The sequence below is a fragment of the Sus scrofa genome, chromosome 2, assembly GCF_000003025.6.
Source record: "Sus scrofa isolate TJ Tabasco breed Duroc chromosome 2, Sscrofa11.1, whole genome shotgun sequence".
Taxonomy (NCBI): domain Eukaryota; kingdom Metazoa; phylum Chordata; class Mammalia; order Artiodactyla; family Suidae; genus Sus; species Sus scrofa.
In genome coordinates, this window is record NC_010444.4 from 73,357,752 (window position 1) to 73,369,955 (window position 12,204).

Here is a 12,204-nt window from a genome sequence, read left to right on the forward strand (position 1 = left end):
TTGGGGTAATTTACCAGCAGTCTCGAGAGGAATGTGTTTTTAAAATGTTCCTCAAATATTGTAAATCTCCCTAAATCAGTAATTGTTTCGGTGTTTAGAGCCTGCTTATTGTGTCATTGAGGGGAAGATTGGTTTGGAAGCCTTTATTGCAGTCGATGAATGAGGGCAGCCCACCCATCTGGGGGGGGCCCTCAGAGCGTCAGTGTCTGATTCAGAGTACAAGGGCCCAGGTTTTGCAAAGCACTCCAGAACATGTGGGAGGAATACAGATTGGTGTTAATTTTCCTTGGAGCCACTGGGATTTAGTGTGGGGGTGAAAGCAGCCTGCAGGTTGGATGTGTTTGTGCCCAAGTTGCAGAATGCACTTTGACTCACATCTACATCCTAAGATGTGGGCAAATCATGCCGCTTCATTCCAGATGAGCAAAGGCCTGTCGGGGGCACCATCTGCCTCAAACCCAATGTTGCTCTCTTGGCAGTGCTGACTTTATGTCACAGTGAAGAGAAAGATGGGGTGCAGAAGCTCCAGAGCTTAGCATCAGTCAGTCGATGCAGTGTCAGGCTGGGTGCTGCCTGCAATCAGAAGTGAGGGTGTCAGCATGTTTTTTATAGATTGCTGTGTTTTTTCCTGAAGGAAGCAGAGGAATGGAACGAACAGTCGTGATGGATAAATCGAAAGGGGAGCCTGTCATTAGTGTGAAAACCACAAGCAGGTCAAAAGAGAGAGTAAGTATTGCTTCTGCCTCTCAAGTCCAGCCATTTTTGATGGTGGTTTAACAACCACTTTGATTTATGTTATGAGTACAATGTTAAGAGTTCTTTGAAGTACTCAAGAGGCACATTGTTAACTACTTAAATGATATGTACAGACACGAATTAGATTCTAAAACTTATTTCAAAACAATACTCAACCTTGTTTGCTCTCACAAGAGCTCCCAGCAAATTCTGTCAGGTTATACCATCTTCTAGAAGGAGAACTGCTTCACAGATCCGGTAGAATGGGCAAGACCCAGGGCTTTTCAAGTCAGAAGGCAGATTCTACTCTGTTAATCTAATAACACTTTATTTATTTTCTTTAGTTGCTTTTCTAGTCTTTTATTAAATTAATCAAAACGAAAAGTAGAGTTCACCCTAAAACTGTCCTCCATGTTATTAGAGAATGTGCTTCATTGCTTACATGGTACACACCGCTGGACAAGCTAATTGCTTCTCTGTTTTGCTTTTTCCACTCTGGAAAACAAAACCCTCTGCATCCCAGCCGAAGGCACTAACTAAACAATAAGGAGAGAAGTGCTCTTTTCATGAATGCAGAAAAAATGAACGTTCCGGGAATCCATCACTTGGTTTCGTTAGTGGTATGGGGGTGTGTATGGTGCTAGGTAGGACATTTTTATCATCAGTGTAGATTTGTGCGGCTGCCGCCACAGTCCAGATATGAAATTAGTCCATCAGCACAAAGCCATCCTCCTTGGTGCCCCTTTATTGTCATACCCACCCCAAGAGCCCTTCCCCAACCCAGGGAAACCTCTTAACTTGTTTTACATCGCCAGCCTGTCATCACTGTGAAAATGATGGGTAAGGGTATAATACCCATCCCTGGGTATAAATGGAATCTTGGAACTGGGACTTCTTGAGATTGGCCTCTTCCCTCAGCATGATGTCCTTGAAATCCATCCAGGTGGTGGTATGTGGCTTTTCCTTGTAAAGCTCATATGATTCAGTTTATGGATGCACTGCCATCATTTTAACCAGTCCCTAGTGGCAAGACACTTGGTTGGTTCCACATCTCCTGTTGGAGACTGGGATGGGGCAGCATGCCTCTTGGCAGTGCTGGTCCAAAGCTGCCAGCACATTATTCGTTGTGATAGATATTATCAGAGTGTCTAACAGAAAGGTGCTTATTAGCCTTAAGTACTTAACCATAAGGATACTAAACGTTCATTGAGTGTGTCATGTGTGCCAGGCTGCTAGTAAGTGAACCTAGGAGTCCAGTTCAGGAACTCCACTGCCATGCTGGCCTCCCCAATAGATCGCATCCACACCCTGAAACATAGGGTGTGTCTGTCCTTCCTCACTCCATCCTGCAGTATGTGGGATCAGACTCTGAACTCTGCCCATCTTGAAGGTCATTGTGATGGTTTGGGTTTTCTGTCCTTGTAATGAGGTCGTCCTCTTTGTGTCTCCCTCTCTCCCCTTGCCCAGCTCCATTGGTAAAATACTTGGTTATGACCTTTGCCTAACTTTTTCATGGATTGCTTTGTCTTTTATTGATGTTTTTGCCCCTTTGTGAGCTAAATAAGAAAATAAGCTTAGGAGCTTTTAAAAAATGTCTCCCAGGCCCTTTCCCTGGAGGTTCTGAAGCAGTGGGTCTGCAGAGAGCTCTGACTTTTAAGGTACTAAAACTTCTGGGAGAATCTGGTTTGTGGCCAGTTTGGGAGTCCTAGCCTTGGAGAACCTCAGAAATGGGAGTGGGTTGTTAATGTTTCCTCCCTTATCCTGGAAATGGAATTGCCTGTTAGAGCTTTATGCTTTATTGGGAGTGCTATTTTACTTTAAAGTGCCTTTGGCTTGTCATTTTTTTGAGGCCACCTGCCTGAGGCCTGAGCCAACAGTTGAGGAGTAGAAAATGCAGCCCATCATCCAGCTATCCCAACAGCTGGCTTGACAGCTTCCCCACTGAACGGCTGGGCTGCTGTGGCATTGTGTGCACATGCCCTGTGCCTCTGAGGAGCCTCGTTTTGCTCTGGATAATGCAGAGTGCTTGGTTCTGCTACTCCAGAAAAACTCTTTGCTGAGATTTCACTCCACCTTTTGTCTTCATCAATGCCCTCTTGAACATTTGAAAGCAAGACTGGCAGTGTAACTCAGGTGTGGAGCGAGGCAGCCTGTGCTGGGGTCTGCATGTAAACAATGTGGGACTGAAGAGTCTTAGTCTGGTTCAGACATGCATAGTTAACTTTCATCGTGCATTTGTCATAATCACTTTTCTGACATTAATAAACCAATTTTGGTACACAGAGCTCTAAGAGTCAGGATCGCAAATCGGAAAGCAAAGAGAAGAGAGACATCTTGTCATTTGATAAAATCAAAGAGCAAAGGGAACGAGAACGCCAGAGGCAGCGGGAACGGGAAATCCGAGAGACAGAGAGGCGACGGTGAGTGGAGTCAAGCAAAGCTGGCAGGTGCATGGTTTCCTCCCCAGATGGTCGTCCTTTCTCCCAAGCGAGTTGCCTGTGTGGCCGTGGACTCGATGGCCTCCTCCTGTGTTTTCCCTGAGACTGAAAGACGAGGGTTCGCACTGGTCCATGGTAGTCCTGTGACATTCATCAGAGCCCATTTCTGCTCAGCAGTAACTCCTCTGGCTGAAGTTGTACCTTGGCCCAGGTAGCAGGCATACCCACGTGTGGCTTTGATAGAAAGGTCCTTAGGGTTAAGGCCTCCATCTTCCCTGGCAAACCCTTCCACATAAATTAGATCAAACACAGCACCCAGGGATATGCTGGCCTTTTAGAGCTGTGAGTCAACACAGAAACTCTTATCTTCACTCCTGAAAGGTCTGTGCTTCCTCGCATTTTCAGGCAGCGGTGTTCCCACAGCCACATTGTGCCACACTCCCCTTTGCTGAGGAGATGGCTTATTGGAACTGGGCTGTCATTTCCACTTTCATGTTCTGCCATTTCATTCACATGGGGCCATCTAGAGCTCCCTTGTTGCTGTTCCCTCAAATATTGCTCAGTGAAGCAAAAGCTTCACATTGCAGTGTTTGGGAAACTTCCTTGAGCTAAAGTGGATCATTTGCTTTTCTAAAATAGTGTGACTTCAGCCTCTGCATATAACTTTCAAAAGTAAAAGCACTTTGGGAGGCTTCTTGGTCACTCTTTTACTTCCAGCTGGCTTACATTTGGTTTGGAGCCTTTCCAGGCACTGTGGGAGGGCGTGACAAGTGGCTGTCCAGTCCCTGCTTAGCTCTTGATGTGCAGTGGCCGGGGATGCGAGACCTTGGTCCCCTTCGCTTGTGCCTGTCTTTATCTTATCCCCATACCTTCTTGGGTCTCTTCAAAATGACATGTTCATTAAAAATACAGCCTTTTGGAGTTCTGTGGCACCACAGGTCAAGGATCTGGTGTCCTCACTGCAACAGCTCGGGTCGCCGTTATGGTGCAGGTTGAATCACTGGCCAGGAAACTTCTACATGCCAAAGGCACAGCCAAAAAATAAAAAAGATACAGCCTTTTTAGAGGGAAGGGGTGAAAAAAGGTTGCTCGTTGTACATTGCTAACTGTCCCTTCTCAGAGAAAGCTGCCCTCATCCATGTCTCCAGGGTTTTCTCTGTGCCCACCAGCTTTTTGAGTAGCAATTATCTTTTGTTTTTCTTACTTTTTTTGTTTTTCTTACTTTTCTGCTTCATTTTGGTTTGTTTGAGACGGGTCCTCCTGGTCTGAACCTGAGGCTTGAAGTTCTGTTGTCTCCTCCGCACCACACACACACACACACACACACACACACACACACACAGCCTCCCAGCTCAACCTTGGCTTTGCTTTTATGAGGTTGGGGTTTCTGGCTTATCCAGAGCTGCTTAGCAGGAGTGGGTTGGTGCCCACTGCCTGGGGCTTGAGGGGAGCCACTTAACATCAGGGAGCTGGAAGTTTCCAGGCACCGTCGGGAGGAAGACACCTGGATCACTGGATGCCACCAGTCAGGATGGCCTTCCTATGTCCCCCCAGAGAGCGGGAGCAGCGGGAGCGGGAGCAGCGCCTGGAGGCCTTCCACGAGCGGAAGGAGAAGGCGCGGCTGCAACGGGAGCGGCTCCAGCTCGAGTGCCAGCGGCAGCGCCTTGAGCGCGAGCGCATGGAGCGGGAGCGGCTGGAACGGGAGCGCATGCGTGTGGAGCGCGAGCGGAGGAAGGAGCAGGAGCGCATCCACCGCGAGCGTGAGGAGCTGCGGCGCCAACAAGAACAGCTACGTTATGAGCAAGAGCGGAGGCCAGTACTCCGGAGGCCCTACGACGACGTACGGTAAGCCCCATCCCACCCCCGCGCCTGCGCCTGCAGCGGGGGGAGGTGGTCCTTCCTCTAAACGTTGGACCAGCTGCTTTTGCTCCTGTCCACCTTAGCGTGGAGAGTCGGAGATGTTGGAGAGGGAATCTGGGCTCCTGGATGCTTTTGCAGAACTCGTTGCTAACACCTCCGTGCCCTTGCCTTCTTTTCACCAGCCAGTTTATTCAGAGTCTTGGTAGTTGCCACTTGCTGAAGGGTTTGTGATGCTTTTGCTTAAGTTGTCCCATTACTCCCACCGTGGCTCACACAGTTTGAGTGTGTAGGCAACAACCAGGCAAGCTTTGCGCTGGTGGGGGGGGGGCGGGGGCGCGTTCACCACCGCTCTGTGGGGTCACTTGTCCTCCACAGGGAGAGGCACAGGGTCGGCACTATGGAAAAGGAGATTGCCTTCTGATTCAGAAAGTAGGTTTATTGGTCTCCAGCTTCTCTGAGCTGCTTAATTGACGGTCACCTGTCACCCCACCACCCATGAGCCTAATTTTCTGGTAGAAATCAGGAAGAAGATAATTGGATACCATCCTGAGTTGTATGTAGTTTGCTATCACCTGATCTAATTTCCTTTGCTTTTGCAAAAACTCAGAGGGAGGTTCAGGTTACCATAGAAGGCGAGAAGGTGAAAATGTGGCAGCTCTGAATGTCGTTCCAGAAGAATCAAATATTTCATTTCACTTGCATTGAGTTCATGTGGGGATCAAGGTATTAACAGCCTTGTGATACAATTAGCTCACAGCAGTTCTTTTTTCAGGAGTGTCAGATGAGAATGCCAGTATGCCTTTTGGCAGTTTGGGGGATTTTAATTTATCAAATCAAAGCGATAATGATTGAATGTTTAGAGATTAGCCCTGCAGGACATTTTAAATGATACTGGGTCTGGAGAGAGTGCTTCCTCCCCACCTCCACCTTTCTTTTTTCTCTCATTTCCTTTCATCAATGAAATTTGCATCCTCTTTAAAATAAATACTAGGCGAGATGACACCTATTGGCCTGAAGGAAAGCGTATGGCCATGGAGGACAGATACCGCCCGGACTTCCCTCGGCCTGACCACCGCTTCCACGACTTTGATCATCGTGACCGGGGCCAGTACCAGGATCACGTGGCTGACAGGTCAGTCCCTGCTTCTCTCTTATAGCAAGAATCAGTCTCCATCTGTTCTCTTGTCTGAGCCTCCTAGTGCATGTCTCTGACCACCACATAAGGGATTTAAAAAGAGACCTTAAGCAAGACATTGGGAATTGGTGGCATCTTTGCCTTGTCTAGCAGGAAGGCACCTCAGAGCTCGTTTCATGCCCTGTCCTCTTACAGATACGACACATGGGCCCTGGGCAGGACCAGAGCCTTGGCATCCCCCACACTCACCTCTCTTGGGCATGGCCCAGGCTCTGGGTTACACTGCTCCCTAGGGTCACTCCACAGCACTCCGTCTCTCTACCCCTCCTACCAGCATGAGTTGCTCTGGAGCACAAGGCTTGGAGGAGGGCATGGCCCGGCCCCCTTGGTAATACAGTTGAGGAAGCAATTTAGAGAAAGGGTATGACCCACCTGAGCCATCAGCAGGGGTTCATACCAGCACATGTGAAGAGAGCTGACTGTGGAACATAGCATAGGTCCTGTTAGGCCTTCTTTGTGTTTCAGAGGTCTGGGTTGGGTTTTGGTAGTACTTTTTGTAATGAGGACTATATCTTCTTTATTAGAAAGGCAGCCCTCGATTTTCCAGTTTAAGAATTCTCCCTTTAGGTTTCTCTTCGGGCTCCCCTGGGCTGCATATCCTTGAGCCATTTCATTGCTCATTAGCTCCACCATAAGGGAAGGGAGAAAAAGGGAAAGATGGCCGAGAAGCCCTTGTTTAGTTAATTATAGCTGGAATTGGTTTGAGATGTGATATGAGTCATGCATGTTGGGTCAAACCAGAGGTTAGGGATCCTCCAAGGCTTTCTTAATTATCCCATTTGTCACCAGGCCATAGGTAAGTTAGGCCTTGGCTTCATGGTGTGGATCTCTACTTCTGAGACCCCTCCGAGGGATTTTGGTTTAGCAAAACCTTCATTCCCACCTTCTTAGGATCCGACTTCATTCCCAGCCCCAGGAAAAAGCCTTTAGATGTGAGCCAGCATTTTTTTTCAGGCCAGCAAATTACAGTTTTTATGTGGTAAAAGAGGATAAGTACCCCAATTGTGGAACTCTTTTTGTGTGGCCTTATAGCAATGTTGTATGGAGCCATCAGCTGCCATTGGAATGAGATATTTCCCTTTTGCAGGAGGGAAGGTTCAAGGTCAGTGATGGGAGAGCGAGATGGGCAGGTGAGTAAAAGCCAGACACCAAGACGGGGGTGGGGGGTGCCTGCTTTTGTGGGCTGGGTGGGAGCATGGCCATGGCAGTTCTGGCTAATGAGTACGTATTCACAGAATTAATTGTTCCCTGTTTAGTGAGTCTACAAAGGGCATGTTCTTCATTTTATTCAGGAGAAACTGAATAAAGAGATACCTGGATACCTACTTGTTTAGAGTGCCTTCAAGTCTAGGCACTGCCGGATCCCCCAAATGGGGGCTTAGCGGCAGCATGTTAAGGGGTCATTTAGCTCATGTTTCAGGGTGTTCCTTTGTTTCAGGTACTGGTGTGGGTCCCTTTGTCTCCTGTGGTCTGCAGGTACCCTGTGAGGGGTGCCTAGGGTATCAGAGGATGTGGGAGACCGCCACAAGAAAGGTGGGGGGCCGTATCACAGTTGTGGCTTTTTAAAAATAGGGGTGTGTGTTTTGAGAGAATGTTATAGTGTCACTGGCCAGGGGTTCTGAACCACTCCCACCTGTGGTACTTGCCTCTGGGTGTCATTGTAAGAGGCCCATGCCACCTCCATGTTACTATGAACAGAGGGATATGAGAGCACTGGCCCATCCTGGTGGTGTGGGAAAAGCCCACCTGTCACCAGCAAGGAGCACATGTCTGATTCTTTAAGGTCTAAGTAACTCTTCTCAGTGGACCCCAAAGAGGGGGGCTCTCCATGCTCACAGAGCAAGAGGAGCCCTTCACTGGCCCTTTTTGTGGCGCTCTAGTGGGGGCTTGGGGTTTTAAGTGAGGAGGAGATTAGGAAGTGTCAAAAGGGACCTGGGCAGGTCTCTAGGGTGGCTGAGGGTGCAGAGCCATACCACTGACCACTGAGACAGGGTCTGCAGGTCGGTAAGATGTAGAAGGTGAGCCTGCTTCAGGCCTGTCCAGTAGTGGTGTGGCTGGAGTTGCCCTGTCCCTCTTGTGTCTTCTAGCACTATTCAGACGACCGCCACGGCCACGGAGGACCACCAGAGCGCCATGGCCGGGACTCCCGAGACGGCTGGGGGGGCTACGGCTCTGACAAGAGGATAAGTGAGGGCCGGGGGCCCCCGCCTCCACCCAGGTTAGCAGGCAGGCCACAGCGGGGCCAAGCATCTCTGTTGCACCTGGTCAGAGGTTGGCTAATCTAAAAGTGAACTGGTCATGTGCACCTGCCACCTTGCCCAAACTTGCTCTGCCTGACTTGATGTGTCCAGGTTCACCCCTAGGTATGAATGTCCCCTCATGAGCCTTGCCTGCTGAAGGAGACAGCCCTGAAGCCATCTAAGACTTGTTCCTGTCAGTAGTAGGGAAACTTTACTCCACCCCTTGAAGTTGTCTTCAGACATAAGTAAGGCTGCCATTAGGGATACCAGAAGTTTCTATTACATCTCCAGGTGGGTTTTCAGGTGTTACTCTAAAACTGGGGTGCTGGTCTGATCCTTAGAAGTCTACTTAAAATTCGGTCCTTTAAGCTCGTTTAATCCGCTTTGCCTTATATTTAAATGGGAGAGTACCTGCTTAGGCAGAACATAGCACTGAGCAGTGTTACTGTGTGACTGGGCGGCTTTCACCCAATGGCAATGCTACACATGTCTGGGGGCGCACTCACCCATGCAGAGAGGTGTTGGGCATCTGTCTGCTGGGTTCCTGGTCCTGGGCCTTGGAGTGGTGGTCAGCTGGTGGCCAGTGCACTCATCCTTCCACACTCTGCCTAAGTCTGGGAAGCTTTCCTGGACAGTCTTCAGGGGCTGTTGGTACCAGCATGTTGGAACTGTGTTTGGATTTTCATCTCAGAGCATTTCTTTCTGAAACTTTATTTTTTTATTTTTTTGCTTTTTAGGGCCGCACCCAAGGTGTATGGAGGTTCCCAGGCTAGGGGTCCAATGGGAGCTGTAGCCGCTGGCCAGTACCACAGCAACGCCGGATCCTTAACCCACTGAGCAAGGCCAGGGATCTGAGCCATGACGGGAACTCCTGAAATTTTTTAAAAGAGCTCCTTTGAGCTCTCATTCACATGCTGCACTTGTTTGTTTGTTTTGAGAGTTAATTTTTATTTGGAGCAAAATTAGGACTGAAGCCCGGAGACAGCATCTCAGGTAGCCCAAAGAAACCGCTCTGCACACACTGCGCATTTTACTCATGTAAAGTGTACAGTTGACTTTCAGTATATTCAGTTAATGCACCCATCACCACAATTTCAGAGCATTTTCATCACCACCAAAAGAAAACCTCATTAGCAGTCACTCCCCAGTCTCTTGGCAACCACTAACTTGCTTTCTGTCTCTGAACTTGCTGGTTCTGAGTTTATCACAGAAGTGAAATCTCACACAGAAGGAAGCCTTCTGTGTCTGCTTCTCTAACTGAACATCATGATCTCAAGGCCCATCTGTGTTTTTAGCAAGTGTTAGTGCTTCATTCCTTTTCATGGCCGATAAATATTCCAGTGTGTGGATGGACACTTTGGTGGTTGCCACTCTTGGACTGTTAGAGAATTATGCTGCTGAGAACATTAGTGTCCAAGTTTGTTAGGTTTTGTTTTGATTGGTTTTTTTTTTTTTTTTTTTTTTTTTTGTCTTTTTAGGGCTGCACCCACGGCATGTGGAGGTTCCTTGGCTAGGGCTTAAATCAGAGCTGTAGCTGCCACCGCCTGCACCACAGCCACAGCAATGGCCAGATCCAAGCTGCATCTTTGACCTACACCACAGCTAAAGGCAACACCAGATCCTTAACCCACTGAGAGAGACCAGGGATCAAACCTGCATCCTCATGAATACTAGCCGGATTTGTAACCTGCTGTGCTACAACAGGAATTCCAGTGACCAAGTTTTTGTATAAACCCGTGTTTAGCGTTCTTTCAGACATCTAGGCGTGGAATTGCTGGGTCACATCGTCTTTGTTTAACCTTTTAAGGATCCATTGCACTGTTTTCCAAGGAGGCTGCAGCATTTTATGTTCCCATCTGTGTTTCTCCACATTTTCACCAACACTTGGCATTGTCTGTCTTTTTGATAACAGCCATCCTAGTGGGGAAGAGGTGGTACCTCACGTCTCACTTGTGTGGTTGTGATGTCAGCTGTGCTGAATATGTTCTCATGTGCTTCCTGGCCACGTGTATCCTTTGGGGAAGCGTCTGTTTCCATTCTTTGCCCACTTCTCTAAGAAACCCTTGGCAGTAGGGCACATCATCCACGCTGCACCTCACCTTAGCCGCCCAGTGGGACAGTTGTGTATCTGCTTTTTGTTTTGGCAAAGGGGTGGACGTGACTGGGTGGAACATAATCCAAGGCTCGAAGAGCATCAGGAGCGCACCTGGCCAGGCACAGTGGACGCAGGCACGGCGGGCCGGGAGCACTTGCGGTGGCAAGGTATGGGCTGACTGCTTGTGGGTCGGGAAGGGGCTCCAGGGTGGGGGCGGCCACAGTCCCAGAGCTCTCCAGAGACCAGTGCCGTGCTGCCCCCCCCCCCCCCCCCCGCTTTTCCAGAGCTTCCGAGAAGGGAGTGTTGGCAAAACTCTTCTCTTCCAGGTGGTGAGAGGGGTCTTTCTGGGCCCTCGGGCCCGGGGCACATGGCAAATCGGGGCGGAATGTCGGGGTAAGAAGCTTTGTCTTGCTCTTCACTTCCTCTCTTTCTGCGTGTTTTATCAGCCTCCTGGGTCGAATGTTTTAAAAACCCCCAAAGTAGCTCTTGGCGACTTATGCAAATAACATTCTTCCCCGAGATGCAACCTGTGATTATGATTTTTCTCATCTGGAAAAAGTCAAAGGGCTCTAAAGGCTTTAGAGCTGCCGTTTGCTGCACGGCGACACAGAATGCGAGATGCTTCCGGGACCAACATGTGCCTTTGTTCCTAGGCGAGGCGGCTTTGCACACAGCGGGCATTCCCAGGGTCACATGGTGCCTGCCGGAGGCCTAGACGGTGGAGGACTGGCCGGCCAGGACCGGGGCAGCAGAGTCCCGCACCCCCACCCTCACCCTCACCCATACCCTCATTTCACCCGCCGCTACTAGACCCACCCCACTCTGCGTGTCCTGGCTGTTGGACAGATGGACTGTTGAATCTCTTAGGGTTACCTTGAACTTGTGGGATATTTTAAGAAACAAAAGCAAATCCTGCCACCATGTTGTAGCTCAATACAATGTGAATTCACTTTTTTTTAAAAAAATAAATGTGTTCTGCCATTTTTAAGACAAGGTTTCTGTTAACGAGGCATTCCATTTTCCATTAATAAAAGTTTATGGTTCGCACTTGGTGTGTGTCTCAGTGATTACAGAGGAGAGCGCGGTGTTTACCCTCAGTATCACCTCGGTACATTTGAGTAGCAGAGGCAAACTCACATTAGGGAATTCTCAGAGCTGTTCAGTGAGGCGGGGTGTCTGCCTCCCCATTGAATAGATGAGGAAATGGGTACAGGGGTCAGATACTCACCCAAAGTCAGAGAGCACATGGATGGCAGAGCTGGGATAGGAATTAGGAATTCTTCACTGAGGGGAGGATATTTGTTTTGGGGCCCTTGGACCAGTCACTTCACCTTTTGTTCCAGGTCCTTGGAGTGAGTGGCCGGCAGTGGTATGCAGTTTGGGGGTCTGGCAGAAGAGGGGATGGGGAGCCCCCTGCTTGGCATGAGCCCAGTGGTGCCTGATCCACCCATTTTTCTGGAAATGTGAATTCTTAGGTGAAATGTCATTTGTGATTTCTAGCAGTAGCAATTTTCTTCATTAAAAACCACCAGACAAGAGCATTCCCATTGTGGTTCAGCAGGTTACAAACCCAACTAGTATTCATGAGAATGTGGATTTGATCCCTGGCCTCACTCAGTGGGGGTTAGGGAGCTGGTGTTG

The 12,204-nt window shown here is 49.0% G+C and overlaps 1 protein-coding gene across 4 annotated transcripts in view; it reads left to right on the forward strand.

Moving 5' to 3' along the window:
* The window catches only part of SAFB2 (scaffold attachment factor B2), a 34,840-nt gene extending 23,230 nt beyond the window's left edge, over positions 1-11,610 (forward strand). For 2 of the 4 annotated variants that reach the window (XM_021084025.1, XM_021084026.1), the window contains 9 exons: positions 635-726; positions 3,019-3,155; positions 4,728-5,018; positions 6,025-6,165; positions 7,316-7,358; positions 8,316-8,446; positions 10,618-10,730; positions 10,890-10,956; positions 11,217-11,544. In XM_021084025.1, coding sequence (XP_020939684.1) covers positions 635-726; positions 3,019-3,155; positions 4,728-5,018; positions 6,025-6,165; positions 7,316-7,358; positions 8,316-8,446; positions 10,618-10,730; positions 10,890-10,956; positions 11,217-11,373 — 1,172 coding nt within the window. In that variant the 3' untranslated portion in view covers positions 11,374-11,544. Of the gene's footprint in view, positions 1-634; positions 727-3,018; positions 3,156-4,727; positions 5,019-6,024; positions 6,166-7,260; positions 7,359-8,315; positions 8,447-10,617; positions 10,731-10,889; positions 10,957-11,216 lie in introns of those variants that run through there. The other 2 variants (XR_002341685.1, XM_021084027.1) reach the window with 2 other exon arrangements.